Source organism: Musca vetustissima, unplaced genomic scaffold (genome assembly GCF_032173495.1).
Source record: "Musca vetustissima isolate MV318-11 ecotype Yass unplaced genomic scaffold, APGP_CSIRO_Mvet_v1 utg358, whole genome shotgun sequence".
NCBI classification, from domain to species: domain Eukaryota; kingdom Metazoa; phylum Arthropoda; class Insecta; order Diptera; family Muscidae; genus Musca; species Musca vetustissima.
The window spans coordinates 109,105-132,456 of NW_026880436.1; the positions used below are offsets into that span (position 1 = coordinate 109,105).

Consider the following 23,352-nt stretch of genomic DNA (forward strand, 5'->3'; position numbering starts at 1 on the left):
TTCAAAGCTATAATTGCCATGGGGCGTTATAAATCCTTGACATCCTTGATATATGAATATGGTTGGCATATACGAAATGTAAAGGACAACAACAACAAAAAAACACATCAGCCATTAATTTGTACCTCATTCTCGTCGTTCGCACTCACACACATCCAAAAAAAGTTTTGAGTGGTTTTTTAACAAGATTTCTTCCCTGTGTTTTTTTTTGCGGAATTCTGCCTTATTTCAAGGATAACAGGAGTTGTTGCTTCCTCTTTTGCTTGCGTAACAGCAAATCGTAAAACAAATATGGCTGTCTTTGCCAACCAAGAACAAAAAAAAAACTCCGAAAATAACAATGAACTTCAGGGCGAAAAAATGCGCCTGTGCAGGGCAACAGGGTTTATTGTTTGCCTTGAAGTTTACTCTTTTCTCGAGGTTAAATATTTGGAAATATTGGCTGGTATTTTTCTTTTTATTTCATTTTACCTTAAAAATGTAAACTAGATGAAATTTAAAACCTAAACAGCTGACTTACGCATACTTTAATGAGGATGTGTGGCAAATAATAATTTAATTTCATAAATTTAACTAACTAAAGATCCTACAGATTTTTCATTTTCACTTCCATTTTTCCTTTTTTATTTCATTTTACTTTAAATTGCAAAATAGATGAAATTTTAGACCTTAACAGGAGATCTAAAATGTACACAGACTTTAATAAGAATGTGTTTGTAAATAGTATTTTTCTTTTTATTGTATATGTTTACATTTTTAAGGCCCTGTAAATTGTAACTTGATTTTTTTCTTCTTCAATTTAATTTCCATTTTATTTTTATTTTACCTTAAATTACAAACTAGATAAAATAGTAAACCTAGAAAGCTGATCTAAAATAACTACATACTTCAACAACGATGTGTGGCAAAAAATGTGTTCTTTTGCATAAATTTGCAAACTAAAGTCTCTACTGATGGGTTTTGATTTGATATTCTTAATTTTTACTTCCATTTTTTCTTTTTATTTCATTTTGCCTTGTAAACTAGATACAATTATGAACCCAGACAAGCTGATCTAAGTTATCTACATACTTTAATAACGATGTGTGGCAAATTATCTATTAACCCTTTCAGTGTCAAAAATTTTTTTTTGTCGGAATAAAAATCTAAAATTTTGTACTTTAAATCATATAAAAGCATAGAGTGTAGAAAAAAAACAATTTTCATTTTAACCCTCGGAAAGTTTCGTCTGTTTTTCAGCAAAAAGAAAAACATCAATGTTAACAATACATAGGATAATCGAAAAATCGCAAAGAAAGAGATTTTTTAAATGTCAAATATATTCGACAAAAACACTGAAAGGGTTAATTGCATACATTTGCAAACTAAAGACCCTATAGATTTGATACTTCATTTATTTTCTTCTTCATTTCTACTTCAATTAAACATTAAAATGCACTACATTACATTTAAAAGCTTCACAGCTGATCTAAAATGTATACCTACTTTATTGATGATGTGTGGCAAAGGTATTTGACAAATATTAATTTGTCCTTTAATTACATAATTTTGCAATTTAAAGACGATTCAGCCTGCTATTTCATTTATTTGGATAGAAAAATCCAGCAAACTGACAATCTAAATCAGAAAATTTAATCAAATAGGTGTGATAATGTCAAAGTTTCCTTTGAGACCTTTTAATATTTTATTTGTCCTGTATTTTAATCTTTGGCTGGCATTAGTTTCCTTTTATTTCATTTTACCTTGAAATTAGACATTAATTTGTAAATCAGATAAAATTTCCAGTCAGCAGATCAAAAATTATACATACTTTATTAAGGACGTGTGGCAAAGATATTTAGCAAATAATAATATGTCGTTCAATTACATAAATTTGCAATATAAAACTTCTACAGATTGGTATTTGAAAAATATTTTTGGGGTTAATTTTTATGAAAACTCTAGAAAATTGAATAAAACCCCAGGAAACTAAATGAGAAGATTTATTAAAACAGATTTGATAATGTCACAATTAACATTAGGATAACGCGCTTTAATATTTGCCCTGCTTTTTAATTATCTCACGTTCAATTTTTAAATATTAATTTTGCCTTAAAATAATAATGAATTTTTTTAAATTGTCAATTCCATTGCATATATGGCAAATAAATCGTCATAAAGTCGGTTAACTCGGTAAAACTATAAAAAAAAAATCGTATCTGCTGAAATTTTAATTTCAGTTGTTATTTCACGTTTTTTATTGTAATTCACTCGATTTCAAATGTCAAGTTCATAGCGTATTTAACAAATGTAATCCAGTGGATTTACATTTAGTCAAATCAATTGTAGGAGGAGATTGACATTTGAATGTGAATACCGTTAATCTAAACAAGACTTTTACATGGTAAAAATTTAGCAAATTGAAAAATGGATTTAATTTGTCAAATCAATTGCGATTTTTATTTAAACCGACTTCTTGCATTTTTTTCTTTTCATTTTATTTTACCTTCAAGATAAACTGTAACTAAACTCACATCAGCTGATTTAGTAGACTCTTCAATATGCGCGTGTGTTAAAAATACAATTACATACATCTCCATAAATGGGAGAACAAGATTTCCTAGGCGTTTATATTTATGAAGAGCTTTAAATTGTTTAATGGGTTTATGTTATGTTTAAACAATTTAATGGATTGGAAATTCAAATATAATGTATGTATACATCAAACCCAAACTTTTAAGTAATGATCATTTTTTTAATGAGCCGCACATTAAAACAAAAAAAATCACTTTAAACTGCCGCTCTTCTAAATACCCCAGCGGATGCATTGCCACTTTAAAATCTGGAAAATGCCGCAAAACCCAAAATTGAATTCTAAAACTTTTGTTCTGGATTAACCCTTTGCTTTGAACTGCTCAAGAATTAAATGCACTTGCAAGCCGGCAAATTTACTTCAATAGAGCCAATTTTTAGCAGGTTGTTTACTCCTTTACAGTTTTGTAGATTTAATGGGGTGCATATTTCTTTGAAGTATTTTAATTTTTTTTTTGTTTTACATATGTGCTCAACCTTATGCCACAAATTTTTAAAAGGCACAACAAATATGCCGCCAAATATTTAAAGATTTTATTTTGTAATGTTATAGGAAATGTATTTTCAAAGAGACTTTAATGTGCATTTGAAAGGTATTTTTATACTTAAGATTTCCTTGATACAGAATTTTTTTTAAAATGGTACAAAATTGAAATATTTTAAGAGTTCCTTAATGCAATTTTTAAATTTTAGAGCCTTTGAAGCCTTTATTACATTATAACCCTTTTCTTTTTGTAACAAAAAAAGTAATTTGCATTGCAAACGTCCGTTTATGTTTTTTGTCCATCTCTCTCTGATGCTGACAAAAAAATCAAATCTGCATAACAGGATAATAACATAATTGTAATTATATTTTTAACAGCATTTTTCTAGTCGCTATTGTCCTCAATGTTTTGCATTTTTGTGCTTTGGTCTTTCCGAGGCCCAGTTAGTTGATTCCGGTGATTTTCATATTGCTACCATTAATTATTTACTTTGGTATTTTGCATTAATTTGTATAATGAGCTGTTAATTTTTTTCCAACTGTTGTTGTTATTATCCAGCAGCAGAAGAAAATTGTAAAACAAGTGTTGAAAATTGCATAATTATGTAATTAACATTTAAAGCGAAAGTATCAAAACTCAAGAGAATGAAAGAACAAACAAAAAAGAACGACACTCAAAGGTTATGGCAAAATTTTGCAGTCAAGGGTATCAAACGGCAAATGGAATATTTGCATTTAAAAGCAATTGTAAAGAATTTGTTTTTTGTTGTTTTGTGATGACACTTTTTTAGAGAAACGGTCATTTATCATAAATTTAGAGTTTACTCTTTTCCACAAAAACAAAAATCCCATAAAATCCCCGTCATCATCTAATAGCCCTTCATATTCACACGCTCACCCAGAAAAAATGCAACACAATTTGGTACATAACCACCCTGTTCACAGGGTGGCTATGCACCCATGCACTAGTGCGTATGCTAAACAAGTCTTGTGGAAATAATTGACAGTTATTTTTTGTTTTTGTTTCTCTATGAGAGGTAATAAAAACTCATAAATGTAAATATCATCAAGAACACATTATCTATGCCCACTCACAGCAAAGAGATGGTGAGAGAGAGAGAGGAAGAGTAACCCTCTTTGTAACACAGCAAAAAATCACTACATTTGTTAATTTGACATTACTCACCCCTCCCCATTATGACAATGAGTAGAGTAATACAAACTGTCTCTTGGGTATTCTTCTTGTTGTTGTTATTATTATGGATATTTTGTATTACTGTTACGCTTAATCACTGTAGGCACGCGTTTACACTTGAAATTGTGGGAACCAGCTTCCTTCCTCCGAGAAACAGAAGATTAAGTTGTCCCCAAGGATTTGTTACACTTGCTTGGTGTTGTTGCTGCCGTTTATTGTCTAAATAGAAATGCAACAAATTGAAAATTGACCGTTTAATGTCATGGCATGAGTAACGCCTACTCATCATTTAGCAAGTAGGCAGAAGTGTGCAAGACAAAAATGTATCTAAGGAGAGGTTACATTTAATGTAATTAGTTTTGGGAATTAAAAAAAAACTTGTGTTATAGAAATTACAAAAAACTTTAAGTGGGTGGGATAAAACTTGTTCAAAAACTTGATATATTATTGTGAGAATTTAAAAAATAAAGTCATTATTATTTGGGCTTCAGGAACTATTAACGAAATTGATTGGTATAAAATTATTCATGCTATTGAATGTGGGAATATTGGGAAGCGTATTTAAAAAATTGCGTTCTTATGTTATTCGAATGTAGAAAGCATCCTTTAGACATTCAGAGCTAAAATAAAATTTTCAGAATTGTTAAACCTTAAGGGGGAAACACGTACGAGGATTCAGATCTGGCCTAAAATGTCAATTTATAAAGATATATCAGAGTCAAACTTGATTTTGGACGCCGTTATCCTTTATTCTTTTACAATAAAAGAGCCAACATAACATGCCAAGACTAAAGTTCTCTTATGTGTTTCCCCCTTAACATTTGAATTGATTTATAGTACGTTTACATTGCACTGGATTTATTTAAACTATTGGTTACAATCCCATTGTATATTTGTTAAATAAATCCTCATAAAAAAGGTTAACCCTGTAAAAAATTCTAATGTACATGACGCGTTTTATCTTAAGGCTTTCATTTGCCGTAAAAGGCTTCGTATATTTCAAAATCCTCTTATTTTATTCAAAATACTGAACGAGAAATTTGCTCTAGGCATTTAGATTCAATAGAACAAACTTCTAAGGTTGCATGCCTCATCGCATGATTTTATTTACCTTGGTGACTTTAATTTACCCCGAGTTTGGACAAATAGGTTAACCCGTAAAATTTCTAATGTAAATGCCGTTTAAAATTTTTTATGTATCTGATGTGAAAAAAATCCAGCCAATTGCAATTAGTGATCTATATCTAGTCACAAAGTCTAAAATACTTTCCGAATTGTTCTTTTTGACACCACTTCGTGAATACAAGATAGGCTTGAAAGTCAGCTGATAGGCTTAAAAGTCAGCTGATTGTATACAATTATTAGTAGATCCCTAATTTCGACGGAATAATTATGGCAAATGTCACAGATATTCGTTGTTTAGTCATAAGCCATAACAAATAATCTATTCATGATCTTTTTCAATTTGGTACTCACAGTAAGTAAAACTTTTTCAAGTGTGAAATATGTCTAAAAGAGCTGATTTCAATAAAAACAAGAGAACATTTTCTTTTTAACTCCATTTCGAGAAAAATAAGACCGTCTTAAAGGTCTGCTGATAGAGTTAAAAGTCAGCTGATTATATACAATTAATAGTAGCTCCCTAATTTCAACGTATGAATTATGGCAAATGTCGAAGATATTCGTTATTTAGTTTTTAGGATAATTTCACCACAAAAAAAGGTTTTTTATGTCTTTTTCTAACCCAGTCATAACAAAGAAATCTATTTATTGTTTTTTTTTATTTTTTAACCACATTATATATTAAACTTTGGTTGATGAAAATCCCAATCAGCTGATCTTTATTTACTCATACATTCATCAGCAGTCAGCTGATTATACTAAATCAATAATATGTCCTAAAATTAATGGATGACTTATGGCAAATGTCGAAAATATTTATTGTTTAGTTTAAAGATTAATTTCAGCGAAAACTAGCTTTTCTTAGTCGTCCTCTAATCAAGTGTAAAAATAATCAATAATTTCCAAAACGTAAACAATTTATAAAACAGCTAATTTTATAACTAAATTTGATCGCTTAAATAAAATGCAAAATATATTGCAAAAATGTTTGTTATTTAAAAGGCATTTAGATAAGAACGTTTTGCCAGATTTACCTCCTCTATGAGGATTTATTTGCCATACATATATGTATATGAAATTATATGGATTTAGTATTTAATGAATCAGATACAAAGTTAGTGTACTATTTAATAGTACAAATTTTAGCCGCTTTAATCTCATGTATGAGGATTTAATTTGACATTTATACAATGAAATTGACAACTTACATCTACTCGATATAGTAAATCCATTACAATGTAAATATACTATAATGTTAATCAGAGTATGATTGTAAGATTTAGTAATGATTTTTTTGAAAAATTAAAATGAAAAAAATTTCTATTGCTAATACAAAAAAAAAACCTTCAAGTTGTGTAAACACGGTATAAGTCATTTTGGTTAGGGTGCACGAATTCGAGATGGCACGCAAAGAATCTAACAATTTTGATTTTAATTCTTTTATAGCAATTAATTAATATATTTGGTAGTTTAATGGATAAAACAAATTATTTTTATGAACGCCAAAAGACAGCTGTTCAGCCTAAGTGGCTCCTTAAATTAAACGTAGCAATTATGACAATTGTCAAATCAACTCATTTCAAGCTTTTGGCTAAAAATGCTAGTAAAACGGCTTATTCTTTAACAAAAATAAATGCAATATTTGAAATAATGTGACTAAAATCTATTTTTCCTTTATAATATCGAAAAAAGAACACATTTTGCCATCTAACGCCAAAAAACAGCTGTGCTTCCTTAAATTAAACGTAGAAGTTATGACAAATGTCAAATTAGCTAATTTCATGCTTTTCGCTAAAAATACAAGTAGAACTCTTTATTATTGAATAAAATAAATGCGAAGATTGAAAAAATATATTGACTAAAAACTATTTTTCCTTTATAATATCGAAAAAAAACACATTTTCAATCTAACAACAAAAGACAGCTGTTCAGTTTTTGTGCTTCCATAAATTAATCGTAGCAATTATGACAAATGGCAAATCAACTCATTTTAATTTTTTCGTTAAAAAATACAAGTAAAACGGTTTATTCTTTAATAAAAATGAATGCAATATTTAAAATAAATTGACTAAAAACTATTTTTCCTTTATAATATCGAAAATAACACATTTCGCCACCCAACGGCCAAAGACAGCTGTTCAGCTTAAGTGGCTCCTTAAATTAAACGTAGCAATTATGACAAATCAACTCATGTCAGGCTTTTAGCTAAAAATACAAGTAAAACTGTTTATTCTTTAATAAAATAAATGCAATATTTAAAATAGATTAACAACAGTATATACCTCTTTCAGAACCTGCAAGAATATATTACTTTTTACTACAAGAACAACTTTCCCTTTATGATAGCGAACATATATTAAAAATTAGTAGATTTTTGCTGTACAGGAACAGACCATATATGAGTAACCTTTTAAATCAGCAGATTGTACAAAACCAATGATAAGTCTTTAAGTTCGACGGGTAATCCATGGCAAATATTTCTTTGGTTAGATAAAAAAATTCGATTTTTATCCTCTTTTACGTTTTGTTTTTCCCTTTTTAAACCCAAAATAACGGTTATTAGTAGACCTTTATTTATTATTTTTAGTAGGCCATAAATTTGTCTGAAAAAAATTAAAAGTAAACAATCCTTAGAGAACAAAATTATGACACTGATTTCCGCTAGTTAAGATTCCGACAAGTAAGTAAATCTTCTTTGACAAAAAAAAAAAGAAAACATTCAAGTTGTGGTCATTTGAGTAAATATTTTTTTGCCTTACTGAAAACACAAAAAAGAAGGTGAAAAAAATTTCCGATTGTCCCGCAAAAAAGGTAGTGAATCTGACAATAGTCGAATACCACAACACACACCATAAATATTTGCACTGGCAATTTCACAATAAACACATATAATACCCAAAATATTTTTACATTTTTTGGTGTGAGATGTGAATGGTGGTGTCCGACCGACAGACCGAATGCCCAGTGTGTGTGTCCGTTGTCTGAATTATTTGTATGTCCATTGGATGAGCATGCCATAAGAATGGTTTATGCCATTTGTTGTTGCAGGAATCAGAGAGGTTGGTCAGGCATGTTGTTGTTGTGTGAAACATGAGCATTTTATAATTTAATTTATAAAATAAAAGAAGTAATACAACGAATATATTTATAAATATATACGAATGTATGTTTGTATGTTTCCTGTATAAATGTATGGATGATATTCCAAATAAATATACCAACCCGAAAAAGGAATCTTTTTCCAATGAGCAGTGACCAATTGCAGTCATACAAACAAGGTTCAACAAGATAATGAATGAAAGGCATATTATTTTGTACCTTTACACACACGCACGCACGCACACTTTCATCCCTCGGCTCTTGGCATTTGCAGTTAACAAGGATATTTACAACAACAAGAAGATTTTGTAAATTGAAATTTTTACTGGAAACACACAAGCACACACATATACATTCAACTCTTCAAGTGACCTTTATACACCTACCTATTTATACCTTATTTACATATGGTGTAAATACACAAGTTGTGTTTTATTTACAAATTTACAATATATCACTGTGTGAGTATGAACACACATACCTTGATACATAAATAAATTATTTGTTTGTATATTTCCATTAATATGAATGAGAATTGCCTTTAGTATGGAGAAAAAAATGAACATAACACCAGAATTTTTTCGCATTTAATTGAATATCAAATTACGAGTACATACAATATTTGTTGCCTTCTTTTGCTACTAGCTTTATTTATTAAAAAAAATGTGCTGCTTCTTCTTCTTCTACGAACGGTTTTCTTCTCATTGCAACCAAATCATATGACTTTATAATTGTTTGGATCTGATCTGTTGATAATGACCATAAATTCTTATAGGATTGTTTTGTGTATATTTTTTAATTGCATATGGAAATGGCATTGCCAGAATTTATATGTGTGTGTGTGAGTGTGTATGTGTGTGAAAAGAAAGTGAGCTTGTAGGCTGAGCGTAATTAAAGGTTATCGTTTTAATTAGTAAATAAACAAATGATGACCTGTGGCAGCATCATTTCGTCAGGAACATAAAGGCAGAGGCTCGAAATACCTGAAATAAGAGAAATTTAAACTCGAGTGGATCAATAATAAAAGGATTTTTTAATATTCCAACTGCTAATACAAAAAAAAAACCTTAAAGTTGTGTAAACACGTTATAAGTCATTTGGGTAGGGTGCACAAAATCGAATTCAAATGTAATGAAACAAAATTTTTTGATTCCTAATTTCAATTTATAGCAATAAATTATTATAATATAAATATTATATTTCATATTATAATAATAATATTATAATAATAAAACAACGTATTTTTATTGATTTAAAAAATACATCTTGCCATCTAACGCTAATAAACAGCTGTTCAGCTTACGTGGCTCCTTAAATTAAACGTAGCAATTATGACAAATGTCAAATCAACTCATTTCAGGCTTTTCGCTAAAAATACAAGTAAAACTGTTTATACTTTATCAAAATAAATAGTAAGGGATAGGCTTTAACTGAATCTGTTCGATTTTATCCTTCAGAATCACATAATAATGGAACTTCCTTTTAAATGTTTACATTGCAGTGTTATGTAAAGGCAAAGACTTTTGAAGGTGGTTACAGGTATTTATAGCCATTTTTTTATTTTTCTATTGTACTGGAAAAATCTAAATATTTTTATGGATATAAAGGCCTAATTTGCGGTTATAAACCAATAGCCAGCTGTTCACCTTTTGTGGATCCTTAAATTAAACGTAGCAGTTATGACAAATGTCAAATCAACTCATTTTAGGTTTTTCGCTAAAAATACGATTAAAACGGTTTATTCTTTAAAAAAATACAATGGGATAGGTTTTAATCGAATCGGTACGGCTTTACGCTTAAAATAAAATAATAATGGAACTTCCTTTTAAATGTTTACATTGCATTATTAAATTAAGCAACATACAGCTGTTGGGTTTAAGTGACACTTTAAATTAAACGTAGCAATTATGACAAATGTCAAATGAAATCATATCAGGGTTTTCGCTAAAAATACAAATAAAACTGTGTATACTTTAACAAAATAAATAAAACGTGTAGATTTTAACTGAATTGGTTCGTTTTTACACTTCAGAATAAAATTATAATGGAACGTCCTTTAAATGTTCGCATTACAGTGTTAAATCATGTGTAAGCAAATGCAAGGGCGTTTGAAGATTTGAACACGTATATTATTTGACCAATATTCGATTTATTAAATGTTTGTTAATAATACGTTTACATTTAACCAGATTTCATTAACCCAGTGGGTTTCAACTGTCATTTCCTTTGCATATATGTCAAATAAATCCTCAAAGTAGGTTAACCCGGTAAAAAAGTTCTAATGTACAAGGAGTTTAAGCCTCTAAGGATCTAGATACCAATCAAGGCCTATTAATAAGCCGGGGAGACCGGCTGGTTAGCAGCTGCCTCACAAGTTTGCTGTCAAAATTGACTTCCATTATGAAAACTTAGACAATAATATAAATACTTATGTGTGAACATGTCAAAGCACAGCTGATTTCATTATTATTAAGTGATCATAACGTAGAATACATTTTACAGTTGGCAATTAAATTTGAAGTAATTAAACGACTTTCTTCTTTAAGTCATTTAACTGGTGTGTGAACAAACTGTAAAACAGCTGATGCTATAATCATTTTGTTTTTGTTACGCAGTATATAAATAAGTGTATATATTAATATAGCGACTATTCGACGATACAGTCTCAAATATTCATAAAATCCAGATGTGTGTGAAGAAATTGTAGCATTCGATTATGCATGTGGCAAAAGTCAGCTGATTTCAATGTTAATTAGTGATCCTTTAAATATAACGCTAATAGATTGCATTTGACATATAAATTGCAAATAGTTAATAAATATTCTGAGTTTATTATTTTAACTGACAATCAGCTGATAACCTTAATCAGCTGTTGCAATACCGAATCCCTGAATACAAGTCCATCTTTAATATATTGCAAAATATTTGACAGTTGGCATATAAAATAAATTGTAACATTCCATTTAATACATGTCAAAAATCAGCTGATTTCATTGCATATGAGTGATTCTTTAAATTTAACGCAAATGGATTGCAGTCGACATATAAATCACAAATAATCAATATACATACTTAAAAGAATTTATCAGCATAAAATCTAAAATTCCGGAGATTATTCCTTCCAAGAAATATTTATGATTATTATATTATTTCCTATCAATTGTATTAATATTCATATGAAAATACTAATTTCCAATTTTTTTCCTTCCAGGTTTGGTTCCAAAACCGCCGTGCCAAATGGCGTAAAACCGAAAAATGTTGGGGCCACAGTACAAAAATGGCCGAATATGGTCTATACGGCGCCATGGTGCGTCACTCTCTGCCCCTACCCGAAACAATTATTAAATCTGCCAAAGAAGATGAGTCGGTGGCTCCCTGGCTATTGGGTATGCATAAAAAATCTCTAGAAGCGGCGGAGGTACTCAAATCGGATGACAGTGATCGTGAGACGCCCACATCTGATGATACTAATACCTCTTATTCGGCGGGTAGTACCCACAACTCTCCGATTTCATCATTTTCAATATCACGACTGTTATTCGATAACAGTAATCCAAATCATCATCCACATGCCCATCATGGCGGTCATCATCATCATCATGGTAAACATAAAGGCCATTCCGGGCATGGTGCGGGTAATGGTATATCATCGCTGTCACATGATATTATGACAAATTCCCATCACTCCAGTGCAATGCAACATCATCCCTATAATCAACAACAACATTTACATCATTTGCAACAGTTGCATCAACAGCATCAGCAACATCAACAACAACAACAGCAGCAGCAACAACATCAATTAATGATGGCTGAAGCGGCGGAATTGCAGCGTAGACGTCAAGAAGAATATCATCGGGAACAGCAGCAGCAACATTTGCAACAAAACCAACAACAACAACAGAAATCTTATGATGATGATGATCTCATCACTGATCCCGATGTTGATCCCGAAGATGATGATGACTGTGATAAGGAAGAAATTGACATCTGTGATGATACCGAAGATGAACAAATGAAGGAGAATTTGAAAATGATCAAACGTGAAGAGGTCGAAAATAGATGAAATTTATTTATTGATGTTCTATTGTAAATTGAGCGATGATTTTAAGGTGAAAATATTATATTTAATATGAAAACTTGTTCTTTGGAACCGAAGATGGGGTTCTGCAGTTGCTAAGCATTTAAAAAATCGAGAATTGGGGCTGGTACCCAATTCTTGTTTTTAAAAGAACAAAAGACATTTTTAAAATCACAATTTAGAGACTTTTGGTAATTTTATACCATCATGGCTTGATATACAAATTAATATTTTGAATAAATTATATTCTGATATATATGACAAATGCCAACATCTGAGGAATCAAAAAATCAGGACTCAATCTGAAACAAAAAATAATAATAACCACTATTGTGATTGATTAGCTTTTCAAGTGATTACTTCAAAATAGAAATCATTGTGACAGATTGCGTTGCAATCAGCTGATCATCTCGGTTGACCGCATACATATGTTTCAATTAATGTCGACTCACTCGCTATGTTTAATGAGAGTCAGTATTGTGACAGCGTTATTTACAATCAGCTGATCTCCTTGATTGACCTCTTACATAGCCATAAATGTGTTCCAATTAATGTCTACTCTGTACAGGTCTCTCTAAGCATGGTAAAAGTCAGCTGATACTTTATGTTCACCCTTAAAACACCACGTAATATATATGACAAATGCCAATAACAGAGGAATAAGAAAATGCCTTTAAATTTTATGGAAATTAAATGAAAATTTATTTCCGGAGATTTATACTAGAGAACTAACAAACATGATCAGCCTATAGATCAGCTGATATGAGTTATTCAGGTTAATTCTTTAAATGCCAACAACTTTCAAAGTAAATATCAAGGCCTATTAAAAAGTTCACTTGTGAGGATCAGCTGTTCTCAAATTTGCTGCAAAAAATGAATGAATTGACTTCACATTATGAAAATGTAAATAACATCAAAACTTTTGACATTTAACTTCAGGAACAACAGCTGTTTTTTCCTTTCTGGATGATCTTATTAATAGGCATTGTTAAATATCAACTATGAGAAAAATATGGGAATGAATGACATTTGTATAGGTTTCTCTAGGAAAATGTCACAAAATAATTGCCAATGAATTCTGATTCATTATACACCTCTCCGAAGACACTATGAGTCAGCTGATTGATGTTATTCTGGTTGATTCTTGAATTTCCACGCAATCCTTATGACAAATGTCAACAATGAGATAAAATAAAAAGGAAGTCATTATCCGATTAATTGTCAATGAATTGTAACAGTTTGATTTACAATCAGCTGATCTTTTTGGTTATAGTAATGTTTTCACAGCTGTCACAAAATAACTGTGACATTTACCAATGAATTCTAATTCATTACACATCTTTCCGAAGAGACTATGAGTCAGCTGATTGATATTATTCTGGTTGATTCTTGAATTTCCACGCAATCCTTATGACAAATGTCAACAATGAGATAAAATAAAAAGGAAGTCATTTTCCGATTTATTGCCAATGAATTTCAGATGAATACAGCGCTTTCTGAATATACCAGCTGATTATTGTTATTAAAATTCCATGTAATTTTTATGACAAATGTCAACAGTGAGAACGTCAAAATACCTTTATAGAAGCTTTTATAATATGTTGGTAGCCTAATGATTTTCTCTTTTAAAGTTCAGTGTGAACTCTTTATTACACAATTGAAATCATTTTACCTTCTGTGAACACATTATTTATCAGCTGATTGAAGCCATTTAAATGCAGTCTTTAATTGTAACGCAATCCTTGAGGCAAATGTCAACAATTAAAATAACTTTTTAATTTTTCAAGAATTAAATGAAGTCATTTGAGGCAACGTTTACATCATGACATGATTAAATAGCGCAAGAAATATAAATATTTAAATTCTTTGAATCCACGTGGAATAAAAAAATTGTTTTTACAATTAAAAGAATTTATTTTCATTTTCAAATATTACAAATTTGAACAGCACACATTACACAAATGATTTTGAAATACATAAAAAATATTAAAAAAAAATAAAAACAACACACAACGAACAATTTTTTCTCCAAAATACACACATTGATAGTAAAATTGCAAATATTATTTTTTTAAATATAACACAAAAATTGTATATAAAATCTAATGTAAAAAAATTAGTATTAATTCATAAAAAATTGCATACAAAGAAATCCACAAAAAACAACAAAGAACTAATTGTATAATTATTATATAAATAAGTAAACATTTGTTTGTGTAAGCAGCTCATTGTGATTTTAGTTTGTTAATTAATTAATTTTAAATACAATGAAACAATTGATTTTTATAAAAAAACAACGCACACACACACCATTTACCAGTACATTGCATTTATTAACTTTCACTTTTTCGCCCAACTTCTTTTTAAATAAATAGCAATTAATATTATATTTAAAACTTAATTGGAAATCAAATGATATTACAACAAAAAATCCCAACAACAAAAAATATCAACACAACATCATAAAACATTTTATATATAAAAGTAAACTACTTGTAGCCAATCAAATCATTTATTTTATTTTTTTGTAATTACATACAGACCCACAAAACCACTGAAGATGACAACTGCATATTAAAAACTAATTATAATGTTGTATAAAATCAAATTTTTTTTGTCTTAGCTTTAAACCGAAAATTATTTTAGTAATTAATTAATTAGTCGATAATTGTTTTAATAATAAAAAAAAATGAATGTGTAATATATAGAATATTTAAATAATGCTAATATTTAATATAGATTTTATTATAAATATGGAAATTATATTAGAACAAAAAAACGAATGGAAAACAACAAACAAAAAATCTCACTATGATCAAAACAAACAAAAAAATAAATACATAAACATATACAAATATATATGGAAATGATATAAAAAAACAAAAATTAAATTTGTTTTATTTAATTAAACTATTTTTTTTAATGGGAAATAAGGTGGTGGTATTAAATACATCGGTGGGAACGCTCTATTAATTATTAACATAGCAGTAAAGGCGTAGTTACATAATATTGGAAGTGACAATCAGCTGTTTTTCAGAGTTTCTCAGGATATTCACAATAAAGTTTTTTTTAAGTTTTTGTATAAATATTAAAAATGTACAAGAATTTAATAAAAAATAAATCATAGCTCCTTTTACTTTTGAAACTTCCAGCCAAATTTAAGGGAATATTAGGGATTTACTAAAAATTTTGTGTATGATAACAAAATATTAAAAACTTAATTACTTCAAACGTTGAACTCATATAAACATGCTTTATTTTATTTTATTTTATTTGTCCTATTAGATTTAAGCTTGAATTTAAAGCATTAAGCTTATAAATGCAACCCTAGTTTGAATCCAAAATATAACTCCAACCCTGTATATAATCTAAGAATTTTATCGAACTAATACTATTATCGATAACGATAAACCAATTTTGTAACCCAGAAAAGGGTATAAAAGAGCGACGAAAACACAAGAAGTCACTCATTCCGCAATCTCCATTCATTGCTGTACCCATCTGATAAGGTTGCGCAGAATAGTAATAAAGTCGGTCTTTAAAAAATAATCAAGTCGTTTATTTATTTATGAATCGGTACAAATTGCGAAGCAAGGAATTGCAGTCCAAGATAGCCAACGTTCCATCGCTCAACGAAAGGTCTTCTACAAAACGCTTATTCACTGTGATTTCTATCAACTAATGCTGTTTTAATAATGACTCTCTAAAGTCATGGTAAATCAGCTGATTGATTTTATTTTGGTTGATTCTTTAATTGATACGTAATACAAAGGACAAATGTCAACTTAGTAGGAATAAATGCACTTTAATTTTTAGAAAATTGAATGAAATGTTGATTGCAGCAGTTTATTCTCATTTAAATTGCTTTAAAAAACTTGTAAAATATTGTTATTGCTTAATTTAAGGTGCACAAACCAAAATATATCTATCTATATTCTTAACCAATTTGACGGAATAAAATTGCATGAATGTCGAATCTTCATTGGTGCCCTGACATCAATTGAACGATTTCCTGGAAAGACCGTATAAGCCATGGCACAATAAATAGATACTCCATTTAGCGCAGCTGACTATCCGATTAACTGTCAAAGTGCATAGTTTCTATTTGAATTCGACGTGTAATGTTGCCAACCATCGATCTTGTAAAATTTGATAGATGGTCAGATAAAAAATAGTTTATTTATTTTTTTGATTAGATACATCTTACGAGGGCAGTTCGGAGAGTTCTTAGCCTAGCACAAAAAGTCTGGTATAAACAGAAAAAAAGTTTAGTGTTTTGGAAAATTCAAACATGTTAAATGTTGTTTCGATATAAACAGGTGTTCAAAAAAGACGCATCCGCAATTTTTTCAATGAAATCACGCATTTCCAATTTTTTCATTGTAAAAAATTGCGGATGCGTTTTTTTTTTGAACACCTGTTTCTATATGAAGGAGTTGCCAGATATGTTTTTTTCTGTTTATACCGCGCTTTATGTGCAAGGCTAAGAACTTTCCAAATCAGCTGATTGATGTTATTCGGGTTGATTCTTTAATTGTCACGCAATACATAGGTCAAATGTCAACTTATAAGATCAGAAATTCAAATCTGAAAAAAGTCTTCAATTTTGTGAAAAATCTATAAAATGTTTATTACCGATAATTTAAATTAGCCACCGCAACATAAAAGGTAAATACATATTACAAAAAAATTCCAAAGAATTAATCAGCTGATTGGAATTATGTATATTCCGCGTAATTTTATAGGACAAATGTCAACAATGGAAAAACAAAATAGTTAAAAACACAATTTTTTAAAAATATTTTTTGATGCCAAATCTAAAGGACCCCAACCAAAACATATCTCTCCTTAGAATTATTTCCCCCTCTATCGTGTGCGAGTAAAATTACATCGGTTTTGATGGCTATCAGTTGTTTCAAACTGATGCTAGATTTAGGCGTAGAGAACTATGAAATTGTAAACTTTTTCGTTAAAATTTTTTAATCATCAATAACTTGGAACCGTTCCCCTTCGGTTGGTAACTGCGACAATCCTACAAAAGACCTAAATTAGATATACCCTTATATAGGGGCCACAATAAGATACAATTATCCGATATATCCTATTTTCAAAACCAAACATTGAAGCAGTAGTTCAAAGGAATAGTGCAAGATCAAAATTTAATGGTCTATATTATTCACTAGCATATGCGGCTACTTCGTAGCCGATTGTGAGCAATATTTAAACATGTCTCAACATATTTTGTTGTTTCCGCAGAAAATCACATATGCCAGAAGAGCTAATCGATCATAATTTAAATTTGTGTACCCTTTAGTACCTTTGTTCTCTTATATTAGGTATTTCCAAAAATGCATTGATATCTCAACAGCACTAAATTTTATGCCATACTTATTTCCAAATTTCGCGATTCGAACTCAATAGGTTTACCCAAATCAAAAATTTAGTTTCATTTAACACACATAAGTATAAATATCTAAAACTTCCTCGTACCAAAATCGTATACTCCAGCAGCAATCTTAATTCCAAATTTAAGTATTCAACACCTATCGGTTCACTTAAATCCAAATTATATCAAATTTAGTACACATTTAGTACACATTAATATAAATTTTCATAACCAGAACATTCTTCCCAATTTCAGGATTCCTGCCCGATTGGTTCACCCAAAGCCAAATTTAGTACATTTAGTCCACATATGCACTTCATGGTACCCAAATCGTATACTCCAGCAATAATCTTAATTCAAATTTAAGAATTCAACACCTATCGGTTCACTTAAATCCAAATTGTATCGAATTTAGTTCACATTAACATAAATTTCCATAACTAAAACATTTTTCCCGATTGGTTCAGCAAATCTGAATTGTAGCAAATTCAGTATAATTTTATTCACATAAGTACGAATTTCCAAAACAAACCTACAAACCTGTATCCTATGCTCCAACTGTAATCTTAATAACAAATTTCAGGATTCCAGCTCTATCGGATAACCTAAATCCAAATTGAATCAAATTTAGTACCATTTAGTACACATATGTACTAATTTCCAAAACTACCTACATACCTCAATTCTACCCTTCAACAGTAATCGTAATCCAAAATTCAGGATTTCAGCTCTATCGATAGACATAAATCCAAATTTATTACAAACTTCAACAGTAATTTTAATTCCAAATGTCAGCTCTATCGGATCGTCTATCTCCAAATTATATCAAATTTAGTACACATTAGTACGAATTTCTAAAAATACTACATACTTACATCCTACAGCTCATCAGTGATTAAAAATCCAAATTTCAGGATCAAATATCGATTCACCCAAACTAATCGGTTTCCAAAACTACATATCCGAGTCGTACACTTCTGGCTTCAGCCGTTTCATCTTGGCTTTAAGTGAAACAGTCAATCACTTTAATCGATATGCATTTCAAGATCTATGAGATATATATGGCTATATATTGATATTAAAAAATATTTCACATTCATTTAATCTTTTAGGGAAATTTTATTATTAAATATTATTTTTTTAACTTTTAAGCAAAAAAAAATATCAACATTTTTGTGCATAAAATTTTGTTATTCCTTGAAAAATATTTTTACGCTGGAACGCCATCTATACATGTAATAACGAACTATGGTGTGTTATAGTAAAATCAACTTAGCCATAACCGCCTAAAATCATGCTGCGTTTTATGTTAGAAAATATTGTCGATAATGCAGTATTATGGAAAGGCGTGACTACATCATAGCTAGTGTTTAGAATGTAACTACACCGCAAGTATTATTTTTTTTTGAAACGTCTTAAAAACAATTAATTATTTTTTAGTAGTGAACGTTATACATATCGTGGTTATAAAATTGAACGTAAATAAAACACATTTTCATTATATATATTTTTTTTAATTATCAAGTTTAAACGCTGACATTATGTGTGATTTTTTCAATGACCTCCCGCATGCTGTTGCAGGCATCAATTCTTTTGAAGTAATTTTCGATCACTTTGTGATGGTATCTTAATCATAACTTCACGAATGTTGGTTTTTAAATGCTCAAGAGTTGAAAGTCTAAGTCTAAAGTATAAGCACGATATTTCGCGTAGCCCCATAAAATAAATCTAATGGTGTCAAATCGCATGATCTTGTTGGCCAGTTGATATCGCCATGACGAGAAATTCCGAGGCAAGAAAAAGTCTCTTGCAATAAAGCCATATTTGCTCCAGTTGTGTGGTATGTGGCAACGTCTTGTTGAAACCACATATCCGAGTCGTATTCTTCAATAGCAAGCAAAAAAGTCGGCTATCAAATGGCCATAGCTCCATCGTTGTTTCCGAAGAAGAAGTAAGATTCAATCACATCAAATAGTGACTTTTTTCTGGGTGTAATGGCCTCAATGACTTGAGAATTCTCAGGATGCCAAATACGACAATTTTGTTTATTAACATACCATGGTACAATTATTCAAGGTAGGCTAGAGCAACTTATAAATTATAATGTTTTTCATATTGTGGCTTGTTATGTCAAAGTCCTATGCAAAATGTGTGACTGCCTATGTGATGTATAGAAAAATATAAGAAATATATTCTAAAATCCATTTGTTTAAAAATGAATTTTTCAACATTTGTAAGAAGAAATTTATTATTTGTATATGAATCAATATGTAAATCATATTCCCAACTCGATTTTGAAAAGAAAAACTGACATTACATTCCTTTTTCTCGTTTTTTAGGTAAAATGTTACAAACATATGAAATGAACAGAACGATTTGTTTTAATTTATTCTGACATTATGGTCCCCACAAGGTAGGGGTGCATTTTCTCTTTGATGCCAAAAGATATAATTGTATCATAAGCTACCATACTTTTGCACTCCTAGATTTTTGAAAAATCCTAGATTTTTGAAAATATGGCGTTTCTATTGTCTAGTAACTTGTTTTCAATTTTGACATTTATAAACAAAATAAAAAAATATTTTCTTTACTTTAAATTGATTTCAGTGTATTTTTTAGTAAAATGTTCTGAAAGAAAAACAAGTCCAATTACAAAATCAAAAATGGTTTCATTTCATTTTTCCTTTTCCGGAGAAACTAAATGTGGAATTAATTCCACTTTCGATAGGAATTCATTTCTATGGCATGTCTGATAATATATATGTACTATATTGAGATAAATAATGGAAATTTACTCTGTATGTAGTACCCTGTTCTTTTATAAAATAATTAAACGCAACAAGTTCTTAGGTAATTTCTTTGACAAAATCGGTAACACCACAATAAAGTATTTTTTTCCAGAAGAAAGCTGTTACTGTTTTCTTTTCTTTTGATTTTCATTATTTTCATATATTATTATTGCATATTTATTACAATATATAGTTGACTATTTTTCTACAAGTGGCCTTTTATATCAAATTAAAATACATATGTTGTGCTTATTGTTTTGAATATTATATCAAATTAATTCAAATGAAAACCATTTACTACTGATTTCTTTTGCAGGAAATAATACTGTTATGAATGAAACAAACATTTGATGGAGACCCCTACCCGAATTTTGGAAGACGTTCTATTTATTTGTAAGTGTAAGTGACAATCATATATTATTATTTCAAAAATGGTCTTTAAATTTAGGCTTTTTTAATAATAAAAATTCAAGAAAACTACATTCATAGAGGGGGACGGAAAGGATACATAGGCTTAGTTATAACCCCGTTCGCCGATTGGTCCACGTATTTTATGTTATGTGTGGAAATCTGTCCAGAAATCCCAGCTACTCATAAAATTGAGAAGATTATGTTAGCCTATATTGGAATCGGTCCCTTGCTACTTGTCACAATTCTCGGCGGAGGTTAAATACGCCTATGGAAAGATTTTATACGGTCAACACAATTTCCATGATTTAGTCGTTGGCCGGGGATTCATGTCCTTCAATTTTTTTAAGAAGGCAAGATTTGAAGCCAGTCCATAGAAAAAATAGATTGTAATCCACAATATAAACAACATCACAAGGAGCCATAGCCTAATTGTGGGAAACTTAAAATTAATCGCGACCAGGCCTTAAACTTTTTTTTTCACTGACATAAAACCGCCAATAACACAAGAATATACAAATTCATTAATTATTATTCAAAGAATATTTCTTGACAAAAATAAATTAATAATTGTTTATTTTTATTTTTGTCAAAAACTTATTGTCAGCATGACAATCTAATTTCTATAACAACAATGTTGTTTTTGTAAAATATTTGTTGTTGTATCTGATGCATACACCTTATTAAATACACCTTGAGTTTCATGTTGAAAAATTGTCACATAAACACAACAACCCGTTGCGTATATTTATTCCATATTCGACAGCAAAAGCCACTACCCACAACAGACGTTTCCACGACAGAGGGGTCTACGATCCAAAACGACCCGAGCCTTACTCGGCCAACGTCTGTCACCTCAACCCATTGTGTAAAAGCAATAGGGCTGCTACAACAACAACAACCAATTGCTCGCGTTTCCACGACAGAGGGGTCTACGATCCGAAACGACCCGAGTCTTACTCGGCCAACGTCTGTCACCTCAGCCAATTGTGTAAACGCAATAGGGCTGCTAGAACAACAACAACGTACATAATTCGTTTCCACGACAGAGGGGTCTACGATCTGAAACGACCCGAGTCTTACTCGGCCAACGTCTGTCACCTCAGCCTTTTGTGTAAAAGCAATAGGGCTGCTACAGCAACCTACATAATTGTTTTTATTTATAAACATTAAGTTATTCTACCTTTTATTATTATACCACGTTTCTACCAGCACATTTCCAATTGATGTGCAATAATTCTTGCTCTTATAGTAAATTTATAGAGTAGCGGATTTAATTATGCCAGGGGTTTATAATTGTCAATTCCATTGCATATTTGTAAAAAAAAAAACCTACAAAAAGTTCTAATGTACATGTCGTTTTACCTAGACAATGGCTTTACATATGAAACAATATCCATATTATGTCAGTTTAAAAAATAGATTGATTTGTATAATTTTTAACTAAAACAATTTTAATAACTACATAAATTGCGCTCCACACTTAAATACCAACTGCTGACGTTCTAATTATGTGGCTACCCTCAAAACAGCAAAGTCGTTGAAATTTTGACGCCGTGACAACTGTTTTTTCCACAACGCCGTTGCCGGTAATATCCAATTAGACTCTGTGCAATTTTTGACACTTGTATTGTCAAAGTTTACCCAGAGACAAGTAAGTCTGCGCGAAATTATATAATTTTATATTGCCGAAATAAATATTTTTTATTCTTTCATTTATTTCCACAACACAATAAAAGGAACAAACTACAACAATGGCTGAAGAGAAATTAACCGGTTTGTCCAAATACTTCAACGGCTCGACCACCGCTGGCCGTGCTAATGTAAGTTGTGCAAAATGTAGTTGTGTGTTATCCAACCACGAATTGATGTCAAATATAAATTTGCAATTTAATTTTTTATTTTTGCATTCCCTCCCATTTTCTATTTTACAGGTTGGAAAGGCCACCTATGCCGTTGTTGGTTTGATCATCGCCTACAACATGATGAAGCCCAAGAAGAAGTAAACTACTTTTTCTAAAAAAAGTTTCAGCATGTGGAGTGGTTCGCTCGCCACTCCTCCCTTTAATAACATCCTCTGGTTTAAATGTTTTTTGTTCAGATGAAGGCGAGAATAGTAGTTTTTAAACATATTTATTTGTTGCGTGGATCTTAGCACTTTACAGATTCTTAATTTGTGTTTATTAAGGATTCTGTGAACCGAGGAACATTTTCGGT

General features: G+C 30.2%; 2 protein-coding genes across 2 annotated transcripts in view; both read left to right on the forward strand.

Moving 5' to 3' along the window:
• Positions 1-12,563, forward strand: part of LOC133326036 (homeobox protein Hmx) — a 49,426-nt gene extending 36,863 nt beyond the window's left edge. The window contains exon 3 of the mRNA XM_061534711.1: positions 11,683-12,563. Within this exon, the coding sequence (XP_061390695.1) occupies positions 11,683-12,537 (855 nt within the window). The 3' untranslated portion in view covers positions 12,538-12,563. The remainder of the gene's footprint in view (positions 1-11,682) is intronic.
• Positions 12,564-22,809: 10,246 nt separating this feature from the next.
• On the forward strand, positions 22,810-23,149 carry LOC133326037 (ATP synthase membrane subunit K, mitochondrial-like). Its single transcript, XM_061534712.1, has 2 exons — positions 22,810-22,958; positions 23,070-23,149. The coding sequence occupies exons 1-2, from the start codon at positions 22,890-22,892 to the stop codon at positions 23,139-23,141; spliced, it is 141 nt and encodes a 46-aa protein (XP_061390696.1). The 5' UTR covers positions 22,810-22,889; the 3' UTR covers positions 23,142-23,149.
• Positions 23,150-23,352: the final 203 nt, after the last annotated feature.